We start from the raw sequence: 22,485 nt of genomic DNA on the forward strand, positions 1-22,485 counted from the left end.
AGCTTTGGGGCAGGCATGAAGGCAGGTACTTGTGTTTGAAGTCCGGGGCAGGTTCCTCCGGCCACACCCCCTGGGCTGGGAACCAGTGGAGATCAGCGCTATCCCCCTCCCAGGTGTCTTTGTCAGGATCATGAAAATGGGGGTGGGGGAGATTGGGCTGTACCTCCAAGAGCAGGAGGGGCCAGGAATTCAGCTGGGAGGGTCCAGCAGACTTGCTGAGCCCGCCCAGCAGCCCGCCTACCCTTTCATCTCTGCAGCTCCTTCCTCCCTGGCCCTTCCTTGAGAGTGTGTCTGTGGGTCGGTCTGGTGGGTTTGAGGAGGGGGAAGGAAGAGAGGTCTTGATTGGACACAATTTCTTTGAAAATGGTCCTTTGAACAAAGGCCTGCTGGTGGTCAGACAGACAGACAAGAGCTCCAGGACCCCAAGGGAGCACTACTCTCAAGAGCTAGCACCCTGCAGCACCAGGCAAATTTGGGCGGGAGGTAACAAGAAAGGACAAGAGAAGCCCTTCCCCTCCTCCCGTGCCAGCCTCCCAGGCCCACATTCCCAGAGCTAAAAGCAAGAAAGTAACCTTGAGGATTAAAGAGAAACGCTTCTTTGTTTGGGTCTCTTTCTCTTTATTTTTTTTTTCTAAGCCTCTTTTCACATCTGTAGACTTTTTCCCCCCCTCTTGTCTCGGGGTCAGAGGAGAAGAGCCAGAGAATGTCCAGCGCAGCAGGGAACCAGACCTCCTCTGGGGCCACAGAGGACTATTCCTATGGCAGTTGGTACATCGATGAGCCCCAGGACAGCCAGGAGCTGCAGCCTGAAGGGTAAGTGGAGCCCCTGGCTCTGGCCAGCGGGCCGTGTGGCAGAGACAAGAATGGGGAACAGGGAAGAGTGTGCGAGGGCTGCTGAGATGGGCTCTGCCATTCATTCGCTGTGTGACCCACGGCAAAGTGCAGCCTCTCTGGGCTGGAGTCTCCTCATCAGTTACATGAGAACAACAGCCCTTGTCGATGTGTTAAGATACTTGAGGTGGGGAACTGGCCAGGCTAGTCACCCGAAAAACACCTGTGTGGTGCGTTTAAAGTTGATTGATTCCCGGGCCCCATCCTTAAAATGGGTGGCACGGCTGTAGCCAGGATGGAGAGTGCTGGGTGAGTGGTTGAGGGAAGGTGGGCCGGCCTTAAAGGGTTTACTGGGCCCTGTGGTGACCATCTGGGGTGTGGTGTTAGCAAATGTCAGATTCTCTGGGCAGGCTGGGGGAGGGAGAGGCAGAGAACCAAGGAAGAAAGTGGGGGAGGGGAAACAGGCCACGCCTACTTTCTTTGACTGGCCTCAGAATCTGTGAGGTTGAGGAGGTCCTGTTCCTTTTAGCAGGAGTGCTGGGGTCAGCCAGGGGAGGGAGGCTGCCTCAATGCAGCCTAGTGTCCCCTGAGGAGGCAGGCCACAGCTGCCTTTTCCCAGACCATTTCTACATTTGTTTAGTCTGGGCACCCTGGTGGGGGATCTGGGCCTCCCTGTGCCCCCACATGCTGTGCCCCCACATGAGAGCCCCAGAGCCCAGTGGCCCCCTCATTGTTCCATCCCTGGCCCCATCCCCCATCTCCCTGCTCTGAGGGTTGGGGGAACTGGAAAGGTGAGGCTGGGGGGTTGCCGTGCCAGATGTGTGCACATCTGTTTTTCATCAACAAGAAACTGGAGAAGGAGAAATGTTCCTAAGCCTTCTCAGGGGCTGGGCCGTGGCCTGGCCAGCCCTGGGTCACCTGGCAGGAGCGGAGCTCTACCCAGGCCTGGAGGAAGGAGCTGTTTGTGGGACCCTGGGCTCTGCCCACAGGGAAAGCAGCCCTGCTGTCAGCAAGGGTGTGTCCCTCCTCTCCTCTGGCTGACCCTGCTGCACATGTATGGAGTGGGAGAAGAGGCAGAATGGGGAGGGGCCAGGAGCCCCACGAGGACACAGACCCTGACCTGGGTTAAGGCCCTAATCTGAAGCTGTAACCTTAGGTGCCTCCTGGTCTGGTCATTGGCTGGGGCGCGCACCTGGGGCAGCTCTGTGGCTGGGTATTTAGGTATGGCCCTAGAAGACAGTTGGTGTGTGGCAGGGGCTGGGCAGTGGAGAGTATTGCTTCTAATATGGGTGGCATCTAGAATGCAGAGCTCCCTTCTCCCACTGCAGGGAAGAATGAAGAAGTTTGTTTGAACCTACTCACTTAGCCAAACCAAGTCAAGCTGCCTGCTTCCCCTCCCCACCCCCTCAAAGTGGGAGCGGGAAGCAGGTAGCCCAGGGGAATCCCAAGGAAGTGAACTTGGGCTCACCTCGCCACCCTGTGTGAGTCAGACATCCCAGGGGGATGGGGCACCAAAGCTTTGAGGAGCTCTGACAGTGGTTCCCCTCCGTGCCTCCGTGTGCCCCAGCAGGCTTGGGAGTTGGGTTGGTAGGCTCTGGTGACTGTGGCTGGGATGGACTCAATCTCCTATTCACACTTATCCATGTGCCCCTACGGTGTCAGGGCAGGGGTGGTGAGTCTGATGGGGACGGGATGTGTCACTGGGTGTCCCATGGGCAAGGGATTGATCCGCATAAGCTGAGCTGGCCTTTTCCACCGCAGAGGTCCCTCTGGCCAGTCATGTGCCCAGCTTGACGTGTGCCTGCATGCTATCCACCCATCATCAATACTGAGCATCCCAGCCAGAGCCTGGGGACACAAATATGCCTGTGGCAGCTGCCAAGAATGTCATTCACCTCCCCACAGCTTCAAAGGGCTGCCTGGAAGGCGGAGTCAGAGGCTTTCCTCATGGACTTCCTACGGGAGGGGTGAGGCCATGCCAGGGTCATCTGCAGGCCCTTCTGCTGTGAGTGGGGGGAGTCAGGAAGCAGGGCTCCAGGTCTCTTGGGACCTCACAGCCCCAGACCTCCCCCCTGGCAGTCAGCCTTTCCCACTCACCCACAGAGATGTGTTCTGTCCTCCCCTCTGGATGGGGCCCCTTGAGGCTCCCACTCAGAATTGAATTCTAGAAACAGTTGTCCGGTTCTTTCTCTGTCTCCGTGTCCTCACCACACTGCAGTCGGCCTCTGTCCCTCAGGGTTCAAGACCGAGCCTCAGATCCTTGGGCCTCATTTGATTCAGGTGCTCACCACAGTCATTCCAGAAACCTGCCTTCCCTCTGCTTCTCCACAGCAAGGCATGTACATTCCTTCTCCTAAATGCCTCTGAGATACAGCCTGCCATTTCCACTCCCCAGCGACTATCTATGCAGAACCATTTGCAAATGCTGATATTCGACTGTTTCTGATGTACGGAAATGGCAATTTCATATGGTTCACCTTAACTTCTCACCTCCCAGTCAGAGGCAGGTGCCAGAGCCAGGCTATCTCAATTTGAATCCTGACTCTGCCACTTGACTAGCTGTGTGCTTTGGGCAATACACTTAGCCTCTCTGAGACTAGGCCCTCTTGTCTACACAAGAGGGATACAAATAGCATAGACCTCTTAGGTAATAACTGAGTTAATCCATGAAACAAACAGTGCCTGACACTTAGTCAATGCTTAGTAAGTACTAACTACTGTTATTTATATTCAAGTCTAGCAACAGAAATTTCCTAAAATTGTCCTGGCTGAATGGCTATCTTAGCTTGAGCATCATCTGTACACCAAAGTGTTGTGAGTTCAATCCCCAGTCGGGACACATACGGGAGGCAACTGATCACTGTTTTTCTCTCACATCGATGTTTCTCTTTCTCTCTCTCCCTTCTCTCCAAAATCAAGAAAAAAAAACACAAAAAAAAACACAACAACAACACACACACATATTCTCAGGTGAGAATTTAAAAAAAAAAAGAAATTTCCTAAAATCCTGAACACTGTCCTAACTGTCTTTCAAACTTAAAGCCAACACCACTGCCGCTGACACCTGCCCCAAGGTTCTCTCCCTCTTCTGCATCCTGTAGCATCTGCTTGTGTGTCTTCCAGGATCAAGCTCCCCACCCTCCCTGAGGTGGTGTTCCTTGTGTCTGTGCCATTCTGTCTGTCCCACAGCACAAAGCACCGGCCCATGAGCCACTGGCCAAATTTCTGTTGCTCAGACCTCAGTCATTTGAGGGTCCGTGAGCCTAAGCCAAACGGCGCTAAGGGGTAGATGGAAGGTCCAGATGATACAAAAAGGGCCAGGGGTTCCCCAAGATAGGGCCTGGAGAGGATCCATGTGGGGGGCTTTAGGTTTGGGGTAAGTGGGAAAATGGCCACGCTGCTCCAGGGACAGTTTGCTGAGCCCCTGCCTTGGCTAGCGGGGGGACAGGTTTGAGCAGGACCTAGTCAGATGCGGAGGTGCACGCTGAGGGCCTACAAGGGTGGCTATGAGCTCCTGGGCTGAGAGAGGCCATTTCTCACCTGAAGCCCCACCCCATATGCTGGAGTAAGGGCCTCAGAGTTAGAAGTGGGGAGTGTAAGGCCTGAGCTCAGACAGTGGGAACCTGATTCCCTACATGGCACCTGCCCTACCCATGAGTACCGTTCTGTTTTGGAAAGATGCCAGCTCTGCCCTGGCCAAGAAGTTGCACAAAACAGACTTATTCTGTCCCTCCACCCCAAGGACAAGCCCAGCAACCAGGTTCTTTCCTGCTTCTCACCCTCTGGGATTTTCTGAGAGAAAGCAAGCTCTGGGAAGACTAGGCTGTTCCAGAGGAGTCATAGGGCTCTGAGATCACCTGCAGACAAGACCTTGGGAGTCTTCCTTCTCACACAGCAAGAGGGTGCCCAGGTGGTTGGCTGAGCCTCCTGGGCAGGCAGGGCCCAGCTGCAGCACCTTGCAGGCCTTGCCCTCACAGGCATCCTCCCAGGCTCTAGCTGGGTGAACTCAGGAGTCTCCTCCTCCCCAGAGACCAGTCCTGTCTGCTCTGCCAAGTCCAGGGCCAGTTCTGAGCTCAGGAATCCTACCCTTTCTTTGCCATGATCCAGTTGAGGAAGTGGAAGCCTTTCTTGTGCCCATTGATCTCTTTATCTCCACCATGGACCCACCTCTGTACTCAGCGATGGCCAGAGTAGGTCCTCTGCCAGGCCGTGGAAGCCTTTGTGGTAATCAGAAACAGAGACCCCCATTTAGATGAATGCAACTCAGTAGGCGCAGTGCTTGAGAGCAGTGCGGCCTGGATTTCAGACCACACCCATTCCCTTGGCTGGGCATCCTTGTGCAGTGTGCAAACTGCTCAGATTAATGAAAGGGAAGCAGGAAGAGATATAAGTCCTGAAAGGCTAAGGAAGATCATTCCAGTCAGACACAGACCAAACTCAGATACCAGTGAATGGAGGGCAAATTGTAGGACCAAATACGTGATTGTTTGACATAGGCAGTATGCTCAGTCACAGTTCTGAGGTCTGTGATGCCTGGAGCAATCAGGGAGGCTTCCTGGAGGAGGGGGGGGGGAGGATCAAGTGGGCCTTGAAGGATAGGAAGGATCGGGGTGAGAAAGAAGAGAGGTTCAGCCCAGCTGTCCCAATCTGTTTCTTCCGAGTAGGGTAGGCTTGTGTAAGAGAGATCCAGGGGTTGAAGGAGATGGAGCCCCAGTGTAGACAACCTGGAACCCCAGACCTGGTGGCCTACCTGGGGAGTCCCGACTCAGGCATGACCAGCCTTCACTTGATCTGCAGGGTGGTGCCGTCTTGCCACCCCAGTGTGCCGCCTGGCCTCCTCCATACCAGCTTGGCCGTGCTGTCGGTGAGTCTAACCTAAGTCCAAACTGGCTTGCAACCTGCTGCCAGCCTGGGCAACATGACTGGTGTTCCCAGCTGGGGCCGATGAAGGGAGCACCTGGGAGCCCAAAATGTGGGAGGGGGCTCTCGCAGGGTTGGAACCCAAACCAGGATGCAGGCCAAGTCCAACCTCCCAGACTTTTGTCACCTCTTGGCCAGTCCCCAAGATGCCACATGAGTATGCACAGGGGAATGGGGGGGGGGGTTCCCAGGTAGCGAGGCCAAGTCCCCAGACTCAGCCCATCAGGGAAGGCCTGGGCACCCCACACCCTCCACTGTGCTCTCCTTTAGGTGGTTGTGTTGCTGCTGCTGGCCCTGCTGGTGAGGTGCCGGCAGCTCTGGCCCCATGGCGGACACAGCAGGTCCGGACTGCCCAGGTTGGTGCCGTGGCCTGGGCACCCCCATTCAGGGGCCCAGCTTGGGGGGCGAATTTTAGGTACCAGCTCTGGCCTCGGGACACTCCCTCTTCTCTCAGCCTGGGGCACTCCCCATCCCCACCCAGATCTTCAGGTTTAGTCGGGATGATCAGAGGGAGGGGGAGGGACCCACTCAGGTTCACCTGCTCCTGCTCCAATCCCCGAGGAACTGGAACCCAACAGGGCCCAGCTCTCGGACACAGTTTGTCAGGCGATTCATGGTCTGGACAGGCCATGATCACTTCACACCATCATGACCCTCGTTTCCCCTGAGGGTTTCATCTGGATCCTGATGCTAACGGCAGATTTCTGTGGGACTTTCTCCCCCTGACTCTTCATCCTGCAACCCCAAAGCCCGGACAGTGATGACCTCCAGGAAATGACCCTGAGGAGATGACCCTGATCACACTTATGTGGGAGACACCAAAGGGTTGGGGGAGGTGGTGGGTGGGGCCCCAATGTAGGCAACCTTGCACCTCAGGCTGGGGCTGCACGCCAAGGTGGGTCCTACATGCTGACTTTGTGGGGGAACTAGGGTTTCTACCCTGACTGGGGGAGGGTTTGGGGGAGAGTGAAGCAGGATGGAGGTGTCAGGGCATGAGGGCAAGATAGACCATAGAAGCAGAGGGTCTTTGTGGCCTGACCTGAGCCAGGGAGGTGATGCCTAGGATAGCTGTGTCCTCTGTCTGCCCTCTGACCCAGGGTCACACTCAGGCCAGGGCGTTGACATTGTGCAAGGATGTTGTGACTCTTGGAGCTCTCTGAAAGTCTGCCAGCCCAGACAGAGCAATTAGTGTGGAGGCAGCTGTTTCCTGGAGCTGCCAGGGGGGTGGAGGGAGCTGTGCTCAGGCGTGTGTGTGTGTGTGTGTGTGTGTGTGTGTGTGTTATTGTTGTTGTTAGGCTTGTTCCTGTGTGTGCTGTTGTTGTTGTTGTTGTTGTTAGGCTTGTTCCTGTGTGTTGTTGTTGTTGCTGTGTTGGGGGGATGTTCCCAAGTCACTTTGCCACAGGGCCCAGAACTTGATACATAGAAGGCACTCCACAAATGTTTGTGGAATGAATGGATGAAGGGCCTCCAATTCCCTATCTGGAAAGTGGGCTGGAAAGTGGAACTGGCTCTACTTCCCCAGTTTGTGGGACATGGCATGAGGTATTGGGGTACTGGGCCTGAACAACTCCCTCATGTCCTGTCCCTGCCCCTGCCCCAGCCCTGTGGACTTCCTGACTATGGACGGGCCCTGGACTGTGCCTGCTGCTATCTTTATGGTCCTCTTCAGCTCCCTGTGTCTGCTGCCCTCGGCTGAGGCCCCGCTGCCCTTCCTCACCCTGACTTCACCATCCAGCCGAGGTGCCCAGCGGTGTGGGCCTAGATTGATGGGATGGGGTTGGGGTGGGAATCCGGAATATCGGAGCAGGGCTCTTCTACAGTTGCTCCCCGTTCTGTTCATAAGCCACTGCCAAGAAGACACTGTCCCCTTACTTCGCCCACTGTCCCTCCACAATGCCTGAAGTTTCCCTTTGTTGGTCCCAGACATTGGGTCAATACTGTCCTATTTGCTTCCTCTATTCTTGTGCAAACCCCACCTCCAGGATGTAGGGAACTCTCTTGTTCATGGGCACAGGCTGAGTCCCCCGGACTCAGGTCCCCCCCCCCCCACCCCCCAGTGAGAATGAAGGAGGGTGGGGAGTGGCTCAGGAAGGGGTCCAGGAGAATTGAGCTGAGCGCAAGAAGGTGATGGTAACAAGGACAGCTGCCATGGAGAGGCATGTGGCATGACCTCTTTAGATCATCCAGTTTTCACAATGACTCCACAAAGTGTGGACATTAGCCCCACTCTATAGTGAAGGATGCTGAGGGTCAGAGAAGGAGTTAATAATAAAGTAGTAGCTTATATATTTAGTACTAACTTAGATACCATGCTGAGCATTGTATGTAGACCTTCTTATTTTGTCATTACTAATTTAGTACTATTACTTCCATTTTACAGATGGAAAAACTGAGGCTCCAAGAGGTAACTGGCTCAAGATCAGAGAGCTGATGCTCGTCAGCCTGGATTTGAACGCCAGGCACTTGCCTACCTGAGGGACTTGGAAGATGGAGACCTGAGAGAGGTCTGGGTGGACTGGATTCAGTCCACACCTGCCCCTCTATAGATATTTCTTTCTGCCCTTCTTGCCTTCCAGGACCCTGGAAGATGCTGGCTCTGCTCTATTACCCTGCCTTCTACTACTCCTTGGCCGCCTGTGCCACAGTCAGGCATGCAGCCGCCCACCTGCTCGGCAGTGTGCTGTCCTGGGCTCACTTTGGTGTCCAGGTCTGGCAGAAGGCAGAGTGTCCCCAGGCGCCCAAGGTAACCACTGATTCATGAGGGCCTGGGGCAGAGGACATGGAGGAGCTGCTTATACCAGCATGGCTCCTTTCATCTCTATTTGTATGCTGGGCTTTCCTGCCACCTTCCACTGTACACGGGATTCCACTCCTTAAAACAGATGTCATTCCACACAGCCCCTCTATGGGACAAGGTAGCTGGGCCAGCTGACAAGGGCTTCTAGTCTGGAGGCAGTAGGGAGGAGATAGGGGCAGAGGGGATGGAAAAGGAAGCCTGAAATCCCCCCATTGTTGATCCCCTAGCCTTCTGTTGGCCAGGCTGGAGGGGCAATGAAGACAGATGGAGGGCGGCAAACACTGAGAAGGGGATGGTCTCAGAGAATTCCAAAACCTTACCTGGTTCACTGGCCATTGGCTAGGGATGTGAAGCTGCCCAGTCTAGAGCCCAAAGGGTGGAGATGTAGGCTTAGGAGTCGGACAACCCAAGTTTGAATCTGGCTTCATTCATTCATTCACTCATCCATTCATTTATTCAACAAACATTCGAAGCACAAAATCCATACCAGGGACATTTCTAGACACTGGAATACAGCTGTGAACAAGGCAGACGAGGTTCTTGGTATCCCAAGAGCTGCTATTTCAGAAGGGGAGATGTAAACAAACAAATGTACAGAATGTTTCCACATGGTACTAAGTGCTTTGAGGAAACCATGTCAATTTCCTGAGACTCAGTTTCCACGCTGTAAATGGAGTTGATATTATCAATCCCTCAGGGTAGAGGTGAAGATTAGTTGGTTCCTCTGAGAGCAGGGACTTGATTGATTTTTTTCACCACCCAGAACCTGATATATACTAAGCTCACAATAAAAAGGATTGACTAACAAATAAGTGAGTGAATATATGAGAAGTCCAGCCCTGAGACTTCAGGGACAAGTACCTCAAAGCCAGGAGGTAGGGCATGTACTTCCCTGATGACCACGTTGCAAACTGTGCATAGACAAAATTAGGCCTTTGTCTAATTTTCAGGGGCCTGTGTCCAAAGTGTCAGGAACATAGGAACACAGAAAGTGGGTATACCTTTTTCAGGCTCCATTGCAGCTCCCTGGGTCGGGAGGAGGGGGTTATATAGCCTCCTCCTTTCGGTTCCTCTAAGGGCCATGGGAGTCCAAGAGCCTGGGGGAGGGGCAGGCATCTTGCAGGGCTTGAGAAGGTGAAGTGGGAGTGACTGTCCCAAGTGCCCTGGTTGGGGTGGGTGATGGTGGTAGAACCAGAGCCTTTCCATGGTGCCCAGACCACCCGCAGAGTCCTGGGTGAGGTTGGAAGGGAAATGGACCCTGGCCTTCGGTTGGGCAGGAAGGCAGAAGGTAGGTGTGTCTGGTGTCTGTCTGTCCATACAGATCTACAAGTACTACTCCCTGCTGGCTTCCATGCCTCTCCTTTTGGGCCTTGGATTCCTGAGCCTTTGGTACCCGGTGCAGCTTGTGAGAAGCTTCAGCCAGAGGACAGGAGCGGGCTTGGAGGTAAAGGGGCTGGGCTGGGCTCCCCCTGTCTGTTGGTCCCCTATATGTGGTGATACTTGGTGGAGGACCCAGCATAGGCCTCAGAAAAGGTTTTCCAAGTTGCCAACTAACTGGTTAGTCCTCCCTCCTAAGGCAAAGGCTAGGCCAGGCCCTGGGATGGCACACAAGATGCCTGGGGCACTGAGCTATGTGCACAGCAGGAACTCAACAAAGGAGAACTGCATCACTTCTTGGCCTTTTGGCTAAGATCAAGTGTAGTATCTGTTCTTATCCGTTAACAAAGGAGAACTGGGCCAGAGCAGTAAGTCATAGCTCTGATCCTGAACCATTGGGATCAAACCGGAGACATGAGACCAGTCAGGAGCCTTGTCTCTGTGAGGAGCTCGCAGAGACTGCCATGATCCAGGAAGCACGCAGGGAAGAATTGTGGAATGAATCAACTCTCAGTCAGCTAATGTCAGACAAGGCGGCGGGGGGGGGGGGGGGGGGGGGGGGGCGGGGGAGGGGATTAGGAGGGGGATGGCGGGGGGGGGGGGGAGTGCTTCCTGGAGGAGGTAGACCTGAGCAGCGGCCTGAAGGACAGGCAGGATCTGGAATGGGGAGAGAATAAGGAGAAAGCGCTGCGGGCACAGGAGAGAGCATGAATAAAGGGGCAGAGATGTTTTGTTCATGCCTGATTGGCAACACCCAGCAGGTCTTAGTACACAATAAACACTCAGCAAATATTTCTGAAGTTTGGGGTAGATGGACGGGCACATTGTGTCAAGAGATATGATAATCTTATTAAGAAGACTTCTGAGCACCTACCAAGTGCCAGGCCCGGGGCTGGGTGCTGTGGATGCGAAGCTGACTGGCCGCGTCTGACCCCAGGAGCTCCCAGTGAGCGGGGGAGCTGGATGCAGCAGCACCTGTCTACAGCAAGGTGAAAGGAACAACAGAGGCTCATCCAAGTGCATGGAAGCGTGGGTGGAGAGGGTCAGGTACTCTTCCTGGTGAAAGAGGAGGAAGAGGAAATTGCTCCACAGAGGCCCTTGAGAAAGTCTGAGGACACAGAGGAAAAAGTCTGGTTACTTTTCAGGGGGGGGAAGGCTTGAAGGATGGTATCCAGGTCAGAGCAGGGAGGTGGTGGTGCCATTGCTGACATATGGAGCACTGGATGAGAGCAGGAGTGCAGGGGACCATGCACAGTTGTGCCAGTTTGCATTTTGAGGGTCTGATGAGCAGCTGAACCATGACCTGGAGCTCAGGAGAGGGCCTGGGACTGAAGCTCAAGAAGGAGCGAGGTCCTTGAGGAGGAATGGAGGATGAGGGGAGAAGAGGCCAGAGTGGGCTCAGGTTCTACAGGGGCCGCCCTGGGTCCCCATGGGCTCACCTGACTGGGTTTAGCTTTCATAGAGCAACAGCAGTGTCACTACTTCCTCCTTATTCTCTAGGGAAGCCTGTTGTCCCCTCACTCTTACAGCTGGCTCAGAAGAGGGGAGCAGCTCCCCAGGATACACGTGCACCAGGCTCTGCCTTGCTGAATCTGTCCCCCTCCTCTTCCAGGCATCTTCTCTGCCTTGACTCTCCCCCTATTGCATGTGTTTCCTCTTGAGAAGTCTTGGGAGAAATAAAATCCTCTTTGGCCCTTAGTCAAAGAGGTTTAAGCCTCAAAGGACACAGCCAAGCTTTGAGCTGACTCACACCTGTCCTGGATCCTGGAGTTGCTATGGCAACAGGTGACAATGGCCTATATTCTCCTAATAATGGGGGCAGGGATTCACCCCCTGTTCCCATTGGTCTCTGCCACTTGGAAGTCAGCTTAAGGCCTGGAATGTGGCTTAGACAAATCCTGTTACCCTTGTGCTCTCCCTTGAGTAGAAGGAGAGGCCTGGGCATCTGACCTGGAACGGCCCCATCCTGCGCCCTGATCAGGGATGTGCCCATGGAAGATAGGCTCTCTTTGCCCCAGTCTCAGCAGAGGTCTGAGGGCCAAGAGGGAAACAATGATGAGATGTGACTGAGTAAAGCAGGAGAGGGTTGGAGCTAGACCTTAGGAAGAACTTCCCAGCATTGAGTGTTCTTAGATAGGAGACCAATTAATCTTGTATTTATGGAGGAGGAAAGAGCAGTGTTGGGGGATATGGGCCTCATCCCACAGGTTGGCCCTTCTCTGCACTCCACCACAACCAAGAGGTTTTTATGGAGCACCTACTGGGTGCCCACTGTGGTACCTTAAGCCAGGGTCCCAGGGATGGTTCAAGGCAGGTTTCATCTGTCTGTCCCCCCAGAGGCTGCAAAGCAGCTACCCTGAGGAATATCTGAGGACCCTCCTTTGCCTGAAGAAGCTGAGAAGCAGGTGAGGTTCTAGGCACACCCTCTGGGCCAGTGGGCAGGGCTGGCTAGGCAGGCTTGTTTGGGAGGCTGGCAATGGGCAGGCTTGTGGGGCAGAGATGAGGAATTGACAAAACTCTGGGTCTCGGGGCAGGGGCTTCCCCTGAGTCCCCTCCACTTCCTGGGTCTTTCTGCAGCTCCCACACATCCAAGCATGGCTTCCTGTCCCAGGCCTGGATCTGCTTCAGACACTACATCTACACTCCACAGCGAGGTATGGAGTGGGGAGCTGAGGTCCAGAGTAACAGGTGACCTCCCCCTTCCCATGCACAAAGCAGCTACAGTGGCAGGCCAGCTCCTGCCACCCTCAGAACTCTGTCATCAGGAAGAACAGCCCCAAGCCCCTGGCCTGACTTGGCCTTGGTGGTCCAGGGTCCTATAAGCCCTGGCCCTTTTCCTGGGCCTCCGGGGAGGTGTGGGAGCTCCTGGGCCTGGGTGGTGCTAGGCTCACCATGCCCTTCTTTTTGGGCACTGCAGGATTCCGACTCCCACTGACACTTGTGCTTTCAGCCACCCTGACAGGGACGGCCATTTACCAGGTATGTCCTGCCTCTGCAGTGCCATTTGCCTCCGGACTCCCAAGTCTGGATGGCTCAGGCCCAGCTCAGCTCTCCAAAAGCGTGGCCCACAATCCTGCCCAACTGCTTCTGATGTCTTGGGAACACTGGCCTACCCAGAGGGAGAAGGCGTTAGCTCTTGTTGGACTCACACAGAGTCAGAGCATGAGTTTTGGAGTCACATGAACAAGGGTTTACATCCTAGCTTCATTATTTACGTCCTGTGTGACTTGCATAAGTTAGTCAACCTCCTTAAACCCATTGGCTCAGCTAAAAGTGGAAGAAATTACCTTCATCTTTGGGAATTTGAGAAGATTTAGTGAAATAACATGTGTTTGATAAATCCCCACTGCCACCACCACCACCACCCCTTACAAACCAACCAATCAACCCAAATCTCAGGAGGTGGGTATGATTTTTCTCTATTTTACAGAGGGGAGAAATGGAGGCTCAGAGAGGTGAATTTGACTTGGCCAAGTTCCTACAGCTAATATCTCAGGGCAGCCAATGTCTGAATCCAAGCCTGTCCAGCTCCAATGCCTCTGCTCATTTATAGGACACTTTGCCTTCTCCAATGTAGAAAAGTTGGAAATTTTATATTCTGAAATTTAAGATAGATAACTGATATAGACTGACAGACAGGCGTAGATGTACAGTTGTGCCGCCCGAAAGCACACGTCTGGCCTATTAGCTAAGATTGGATCTGTTTGTAACATGCTGACCACAGGCATGAGGACACTGCTCTTGGGGGCAGATCAGAACACTGATGGGTGCCAGGAATGACGCAGCCAGTGTGCTTCCAAGAGTCTTCCCTGTGACTCAGAAAACACTTTTCCTGGAATGGGAGTGCCTGGTTCGGCACAGCCAGGCCCTGGTGCTCTCATTCTGGGGTTCTTCCAGGTGGCCCTGCTGCTGCTGGTGGGTGTGGTACCCACCATCCAGAAAGTGAGGGCGGGGATCACCACGGACGTCTCCTACCTGCTGGCCGGTTTTGGGATTGTGCTCTCAGAGGACAGGCAGGAGGTGGTGGAGCTGGTGAAGTACCACCTGTGGGCTCTGGAAGGTGAGGTCCCCGGGGGAGGAGGGTCCCTGAGGGCCTGGGGGGGGGGGCGGGGGGAGAATGTGAGCTGGGTGGGATAGTGGGATATCGGAGCTGCTCGCCCTTTGACACATTCCTTCCCTTCTTTGGGTCTCAATAATGTCATCTCCAAATTGGGGGGTTGGAGCTTGGGGCTTCCGGTCCCAAGACTCTGAGACCTGAAGGGGTCATCTCAGTAGCCCCTCGTCAGCTTGTGTGGTGTCTCCCAGCCTCACCCACAGTCGCTTTGCCCATCTCTGCAGGCTGGAGATGGGGAAGGCCATGGAGTGTGAGCTGAGGTGACAGCTTGGGGCCTTTGCTAAGGCTGGGGAGGAAGAGAGGAGGTGGAGCTGTGGGGATGGAAGGAGCACCAAAATTTTGACCTCATTCTCATGGTGGATGGGATTGGGCTCAGCGGATGCTTTTTCTCTCCCAATCCCTGTCCTCAGGTCATATCCTTCCTCCCTCCCTTGACAATGAGACCCAGGCTGGGGAACCATACCAGCCTTCCCTTCTGGGGTTAGAAGTTTCCTTCATCTCTTAGCTCTGTTACCCACCTCCCCCACCTTCCAGGCCCTCCCAGTAGCCCTGTGGAGGAGACTGAGAAGTGTCCCCACTTCACAATGGGAAAGGGCTCACCTCAGCTGGTATGTCAGGCAGGAAAGAACTCAGCCTTCTGATGCCCCTGCTGGGACTCTCTCCACCACTGTGAGACCAAAGCCTGGTGGTCAGGAGTCATGGGTCCTGCACTCTCTGCTGACTTTGGAGTCCTTGGCTGGTATGAGTACCCTGGCTTCTGAGGAGTAACATGTGATGTTCGGAGCTTAGGCTGCCACTGTTCCTGACCATCAGTATCCTCATCCACAGATCAGGCATGCTGAGAGCTGGGAGGGGCTGAGAGCGGGGAGGGGAGGGAATGGGAAAGGGCAGGGGTGTGTACGGTACTGCTTCCTTTCCTGACGCCAGCCTCACCACCTTCCTGAGCGATTCTCCTCCCATACCTGAGGCTGCCCTGGATTGCAGCTGAGGCCCACAAGCTGGACAGGTGACAAGTTCTGGTGGGCTGAAATGACATCTCCAGGGAGATTTTCCAACTTGGCTACAACTGGGGCCACAGGCAGGAGTAGACATGACTCACATCAGTCCACATCCAAGCACAGACCTCACAACAGCCCTGTTAGGTTAACATCATTGACGCCATAGCTCAGAATAGGGAATCAAGGATCAGAGGCAGGAAGTGACATGCCCAGGACAATGGATTCTGCTTCTAGTCAATATGCCTGGCGTTTATAATCAAATGCTGTGGTGTCCACACCCAAAGGTTCCCATTTTGAATCTTCTCAGATGCGGGGTCAAACGGCAATCTTTACTCTCCTAGTTTGAAGATGAGGAAAACCGAAGCCGAGGGGGCATTAAAGATATGTCCAAAGCAGTCAGCAAGCCAGAGCGGAATTGAGATTAGATCTGGCTTTGGGACCCTTTGGTGTGTTCTTAGCCTAAGGAGCTAATATGCCATCTGAGCGCTGAGGGCCTGTTTTAGGGCTGCCACCTGGTTAGTAAACCTGGCATTGGTCACAGAAAGTTCACTCTGAGCCAGGCGGACTAGATCAGAATTTCCGCACTGTCACTTACTAGCTGTGTGACCTTGGGCAAGGCACTTCTCTGGACTTCAAATTCCCTGTCTGCAAAACGGTTCTGCAGCAACAAAGGCAGCCTTGTCCTTGAGGCCCTAGATCTGGTGGGGAAGACATGGATCCACCGAACAGGTCCCAGAAGGGAACAGCTGCAGTGTCCCAGAGGAGGCCAAGTGCAGGAAGACCTTATGGGCATCAGGATTAGGAGGGACCCAAGTTTGGAACCAATTGAAAAGATGTAGAGCAGGAGGTAGATGGAGATCAAAGGCTGGGCCTGGGGCCCCGGGATGGCTCAGCAGGCAGGCTCCTTACCTCCTGGCAGAAATAGTCTGAATGCATCTTTGCTGGTGCAGAACTGGCTCCTGAAGGGCAGATGCATGCTCAGAGCTTTCTCCCAACTTCACTTCAGAAAAGTACCACCTCCTGCCCCTGGAGGAGTGAGCCCAGGACAGGCAGGGAGACTCCGGTTTCTGGAGCAGTTTCCCCAAGAATCGCCTGGTAACTTTAAAAACCCCAAGGCTCAAGCTCCAGGCTTGACTTCAGAAACCCTGGTGACTCTGATGTGAGCCTACAGTTTGTTTGAGAACCACTGTCGCAGGCACTCTATACATGTCAATTGGTTGATTGATTTCACTCAATTGCTTATTGAAATAAACCTTTAAGGCTCTATCTTCTGAAAGCCCCCATTACAGTGGTTCTCAATGCTGGCTGCATGTGAGAATCGCCAGGGTTGTTTTTACAAAAGCTAAGGCCTGGGTCCCACCCCCAGAACTTCTGATTGAATTGGCTGGGGGTGTAGCCTGGGCCATGGGGCTTTTACTATCTCCAGGTGATCCGAGCGTGCTGCCAGTGCCTTCTCCAGCACCTGTAGTTAATGTGGGACCAGTGCTTGCCTTTTTCACGTGCATTTGCACTCCCTGCCCCTCAACCACCGGCCCTGCTCTTGTGGAACAGGAAACCAGGAACACTTCCCTGGGCTGGCTGAGGAGAGCAGGGTGCAGGCAGCCTGGCTCTTTCTGGGTCTGCTTGGGAATGGTTACACTTCTGGCTCTACCACTTCCTACAGTGTGGCTGGTGGGGCAGACCTCTCAGAGTCTCAGCCTCTTTCTTGGTTCCATGTTTTCACGTCTTCTCCTGTAGGGCTGCTTTGAGGGTGCAGGGCAAGGCTGGGTGTGGATGTAAGGTGAAAGGGGTGCAGCCTCCATCCTCGCTCTGCTTCATTACCAGGCTTCTCACAACCAGGCATTCTCCCCCAGCTGCTGGTGAGACAGCAAACTCATGATCTGTGCTCATGGCCAGGGGGATGGGGTAGAGATGGGTAGCAGTGGTCACCTCCCCTCATTCTGATGGACTCAGGCCACACTGAAGTGCATGTGCATCCTCGTGCCTGGAACACAGGCCACTGATGCAGGCCTAGATGGGGTTTCATGCTCACATCATGCTGTGAGATGGGCAGCACAGCAGTGTGCCCGGCATTAGCAAGCTAGGCTGGGAGATGAAATGACACCTGGAGGCCACACGCTCAGGGAGCAGTGGAGCTGGAGGCAGATGCCAGGTTGAATGCATCTCTCACTGGAAGTCACACAGCAATGGACAAAGCAAGACCCGGGTGAGGATCAAGTCTACAACCTCAGAGAGGGCCTCTCCTCATCTTGGCCACCCTATGTCACCTGGCACCATAGGCCAGCCGGGCTGTCAGCTTCCACTGGGTCTGAGAACAGGGAATGTGGCAAGAGGCTTCTGCTCACAGTGGGCGGGTGGCACACCCTGGTAGCAGTTTGGAGGCTGCCAGGAGAGCCTCCAGGCATGGCCTCCCACTTTGCTTCTTCTTCACCCTCCAGTTTGCTACATCTCAGCCTTGGTCCTGTCCTGCTCACTCACCTTCCTCATGCTGACCCGCTCACTGGTGACACACAGGTCAGTGGCTGGCTCTGTCCCTCACTGTGGAAGTGGGGAGGAGGTCAGCGTCTATGGCAGGGGTGGGCAAACTTTTTGACTCGAGGGCCACAATGGGTTCTTAAACTGGACCGGAGGGCCGGAACAAAAGCATGGATGGAGTGTTTGTGTGAACTAATATAAATTCAAAGTAAACATCATTACATAAAAGGGTACGGTCTTTTTTTTTTTTTTTTTTTTTAGTTTTATTCATTTCAAACGAGCCCACGACTGGTCTATGGGCTTGTAGGACCCCTGACTCAGAAGGGCTGTGGGGAAAGCCCTGGGACTAGAGGGAGGGAGAGTCTCTGCAGGCCTAGGTTGCCACTGAGTCAGCTGCCCCGTGTTGGGCAGAGAAGCTGGGCGGTTCAGTCTGAGTGGGTAACCGTCTGTGAATGATTCTAGGTCCTGACTGAGAGGGGCTGAAGTGTGAGTTGCTCACACTGAGAGGGGCCACCGGGTGGGCTGGATTTGATAGGAGGCACCTGGGAATGGGAGCGGACGAAGGAGCTGAGGGAGGAAGGGTGCCACGGGCAGGAGAACTGCATGACAAGGGCACAGAGGCTGGGTGAGCCTGATGCTTGTGAGTGTGGGTGAGGGGGTGGTCTGACCGGCACTGGAGAGATTGTTACGGGACATTGAATGTCAGGCTGCCCGCCTTGCCCGCTCATGTAAATGATAAGGAGCACTGAGGAAATGTGAGCAGAGAGAGAGGAGGTTCTAGTTGGGAGGGAGGGTGGTCCATGTCAGAGAACTGGTTCCCACGACCTGCTCATTCATCGGGCCTCAGAGGTTGTCCCACAGGGATCTTTCCTCACAGGGGTAGCCCTGCTGAGGCTGGCATTCCAGGCCCTCAAGCTTCTGTATTGCATTATGTTCAGCACATTCCTGCTTGAGTGCCAATATGGCTGTCTCAGTAGGTCTGAGATCCATGTCACTGGAGGTATGCAAGCAGGGTTCCATGGCCATAGATGGGGAACCTTGCCCCCCACTCTGATGGCCAAGCTGTGAGTCACTTTCCATCTCTTCTGTTGTTTCTCACTTTTCTGACTTGGCTCACATTGAACCTTCGGCCTGAATTTGTTTCCCTAGATCCCCACCTCACCAGCTTACTCTTACTCTTATTTATCCTTTAAGACTCTCTAGTCAGACCTTGCCTCCTCTGGGAAGCCCTCCCTGACCTCCCATGGCTGGCTTAGTAGCCTCCACTGGGTTCCCACAGCCCTGAGCTTCCCTGCCTTTGGGTTGTAATTAGACTGAGAGTTCAGCCAGTGGCTAGCCTAGAGGAAGAATTTAGGGAGTATATGTGCTCCTGAGATCCCTGCCTTCTCACCCTCATCCCAGGGCCAATCTGCAAGCGCTACACCGAGGGGCTGCCCTGGACCTTGGCCCCCCGCCTCAGAGCCCTCACCCGTCTCGCCAGGCCATATTCTGTTGGATGAACTTCAGCGCTTACCAGACTGCTTTTTCCTGCCTTGGTGAGCCCCTCAGCCCACCCTGCTGGGCCTTGACTGGCCCCAGACCCTGACCCCAGTGAGTGAGGGGAGAGTGGTCAGCAGTTCTTGACTGTCTGCCTGTGCTGGGGCAAGTTCTGGGATAAGAGTGAAAAGAGGGACTCGCCTGGCCTTCCCTGCACTCAGGAAGCTCACTCAGGTGGGGCTAGGGGACACAGGAGCCCTTGGGGAAAGGATGCCCCTAACATGAGCATGGTCCCGGGGTGCCACCAGCTGTTTACACAGGGGGTAGACCCAGGGCTGGAAGGTGCTTGTGTGAGGGAGGGCTATGCCATGATGGGCTGTCTCAGGAGGCAATGAGATCCATGTCACTGGGGGTACGCAGGCAGGATTCCATGGCCATAGATGGGGATTGCTAAGGGGGTCTGTTCTTGAGGGAGTTGGACTAGATTAACTCCCAGGACGCTCCCAGCTCCTAACTTTCTGGTTCTCCCCAGGGCACTGTGGTGAATAAAGCCTCTGACGTTCAGGGAAGATGGGTCAGTGTTGTGAGAGCCAGGGCAGCTTTCTCTCCCTGCTGGTTCCTTCAGTTCTCACCCTGCACTCCAGAAGGAGGGCAGAAGGATGACCAAGGAGTAGATTTGATCATCTCAGTGGACTTTGTACCTCCCAAGCCCTCTTGTACACATGTCCCCACATGAACCATTAGCAGTTGTTTCATTAGACAACTGTGGGGCGCCTACTGTGTTCCGGACTCTGGCCAGTAAGAGCGCAAGCATTACTCTAAAATGTAGTACGCTTCCCAAGGACTCAGCGGCAACGGAGGGAAAATAACATTGACAAAGCACCTACTGGTTTTCAAAGGGTTGCACAGGCATAATCTCATTGGGTCCTCACAACAGCCCTGTGTGGTAGGGGCCACTCTCCCCATTTTACAGAGGGAGAAACCAAAGCTCAGAAATGTAAACTAACTTGCTCAAGGTGGCACAGAGAGGCTTCAGAGCAGGGATCTGAAATCAGGTCTGCCCAATTCCAAGGTCTATGGGCTCCTGGGAGTGCCAGGGGTGGTCTGGATCCTGCAGAGGCTGATGTCTGTCCCCTCCTCATCCTGGCAGGGCTCCTGACACAGCAGATCATCTTCTTCCTGGGGACCATGGCCCTGGCCTTCCTGGTGTTTATGCCCGTGCTCCATGGCAGTAACCTTCTGCTCCTCCAATCACTGGGGTCCTTGTGGTAAGAGAGGCAAAGGGCTGAGGGCTCTAGGACCCCTTCCCAGAGGGCTACTAACAGTGACACCCTCCCACTCTGCCTGCAGGCCTTTCTGGCTGACTTTGGCCCTGGCTGTAACTCTGCAGAACATGGCAGCCCACTGGGTCTTTCTGAAGACTCACCATGGATGGCCAGAGCTGACCAACCGGTAAGGCAGCTCCTGGGTTTGTGGCTCTTTCAGGTCCTCAGCCTCTTCTTTGTGTCTTTAGCTGTGTCCTTCCTCCTCCACTGCCATCTCTCCCTTCTCTGTCAGGGAGCCCAGTGGGTAGTAAACAGAGATTGCCTTACCCACAGAGAATGGGGCAGTGGCCCAGCCTACTCCACATACATCTGTCACAGGGCCAGCATCACCCCATAGCCTTTCCTGCTTCGAGATCAACATTGCTCTCCCCTGTATCCTCCATGCCCTCCACACCATGTGCCTCCCTCTTTGCAGGAAGGAGATTAACAGAAACATTAATTCCCTGTTAGATGGTAAGGCTGTGGGCGGAACTTGGCCCCAAGGGAGACTCGGAGTCAGTGGACAAGGGAACCAGAGAAGGGAGGTGGGAGACACTGGGGTCATGGAAAGATCCAGGTGGAACTGAACTTAAACCCTAACTCTGACACTGACTAGCTAGGCAGCTTTAGCTAAGTCACCCAATTTCTCTGGGCCTCAGTTTCCCTTCTATAGGAGGGAGTACATGGCCTGTCTCCCAGAGTGGTGAGGAGGGCCAGCTGGGTTGAGTTGTTCCAGCACAGGATGGGGTGCCTACAAAGTATACTCAATAAACAGCAGGTACTCAATAAGTACACATCAGCTGTGGTCATCAGCTGAGGAAGGGGCTGGGGTGTGGGGGCCTGACTTAGCCTTGCTTCTCCCTCACCCTAGCTGCGCACTCTATGCAGCCACCTTCCTTCTCTTCCCCATCAACGTGCTGGTGGGCGTCATGGTGGCCATCTGGCGAGTGGTCCTCTCTGCCCTCTACAATGCTGTCCACCTTGGTCAGATGGACCTCAGCCTGCTGCCACCTAGAGCTGCCACTCTTGACCCTGGTAAGGTCACAGGGCAGGGCCAGGGTGGGGGTTTGCTCAGGCTGCCCAAGCTGTAAGGGAGGGTCTGCCCTGATGCCCTGACCTGGTTTATGTTCAAATCTGTTCTCTGAGGATGTCTGGGACTGCCACATTGGTGTGTGCAGTGGGCCCACGTGCAGTGCATGTGCCATGTGCTCAGGTGTGTCTATGTGCTTTCATGCAGAGTGTGCAGGGTGTGTGTGTGTGTGTGTGTGTGTGTGCACGTAGGTGTGTGTAGGTGTGTGTAGGTGTGTGTGTTAGGGACTGTCTGGGCCCTTCTGTCTGAGCGCCACCATCCCCCGTCCACCCCAGGCTATCGCACATACTGCAACTTCTTGAAGATTGAAGTCAACCAGTCGCATCCAGCCATGATAGCCTTCTGTACCCTGCTCCTGCGAACACAGAAGCCCCAGCCCCATCCGGCCCCCCAGGATGGCCTCAGACTCGGAATGGAAGAAGAAGGTGCTCCTTCCCTTTGGGGTTGGGAGAGTTGAGCCCACCCACAGCTTCTCCCAGGAAGGCGGGATACACCCCTCCCCAACATGCACCACTGAGCAGGAAAATGCTCACTTTCTGTTCCTGAGCTGCCTGTGGGAGAGAGGAAGTGAGAATTTTCCTGGTCCATTTTGGTAATTTTTCCACCATGTACATGCATGTGTGCCCATGCACATCCTTTCTCCCTCTGCATGCTCGCACATCCTCTCACAGAGAAGGAGATGGCCATCTTGCCAAGGAGCTCCGTCTTCCCCCACCATGGGCCACCCTCCACCTCTCCCTCTCCGGCAGTCTGTCCTCCCCGCTCCTCCCATACTGTCTGGGAAGTGTGTAGTAGGGAGGGGGACACTAAGCTGGAACTCCAGTCTTAGCAGCCTCCTCCACTCACCCAGGGGATTTTCAGACTGTTCAGGACTGGGTGCAGGGGGCTTGGCTGGGTTTGCTGTGTGACTCACAGAATGTCTCCCCTTCTCAGGGATGCAGCTGCTGCAGATCAATGACCCTGTGGCCAAGGGAACAGGGCCCAGAGCCCGCCAAGGCAGGGCTCGCTGGGGTCTGACCTACACGCTGCTGCACAACCCAGCCCTACAGACCTTCCGGAAGAGGGCCCTGTCAGGTGCCCGGGCCAATGGCACCCAGCCCTGA

At 54.6% G+C, this 22,485-nt stretch overlaps 1 protein-coding gene across 2 annotated transcripts; it reads left to right on the top strand.

Moving 5' to 3' along the window:
• Positions 1 to 703: 703 nt before the first annotated feature.
• STRA6 (signaling receptor and transporter of retinol STRA6) lies at positions 704 to 22,485 on the top strand (the record flags this gene model as incomplete). Of its 2 annotated transcripts, none has more annotated exons than XM_081099937.1 (18): positions 704 to 813; positions 5,629 to 5,695; positions 6,022 to 6,116; positions 7,388 to 7,491; positions 8,132 to 8,155; positions 8,328 to 8,494; positions 9,870 to 9,992; positions 12,263 to 12,330; positions 12,503 to 12,579; positions 12,843 to 12,904; positions 13,823 to 13,985; positions 17,476 to 17,551; positions 18,914 to 19,047; positions 20,139 to 20,256; positions 20,339 to 20,440; positions 21,164 to 21,327; positions 21,658 to 21,807; positions 22,316 to 22,485. In XM_081099937.1, 18 exons carry the CDS (start codon positions 704 to 706, stop codon positions 22,483 to 22,485), a joined length of 1,974 nt encoding a protein of 657 aa, XP_080956063.1. The 2 variants fall into 2 exon arrangements, with proteins under 2 accessions (XP_080956063.1, XP_080956062.1); XM_081099936.1 differs by having other exon boundaries at positions 6,022 to 6,107; positions 7,352 to 7,491.

Source organism: Myotis nattereri, assembly GCF_964212035.1.
Source record: "Myotis nattereri genome assembly, chromosome: 1".
Lineage (NCBI taxonomy): Eukaryota > Metazoa > Chordata > Mammalia > Chiroptera > Vespertilionidae > Myotis > Myotis nattereri.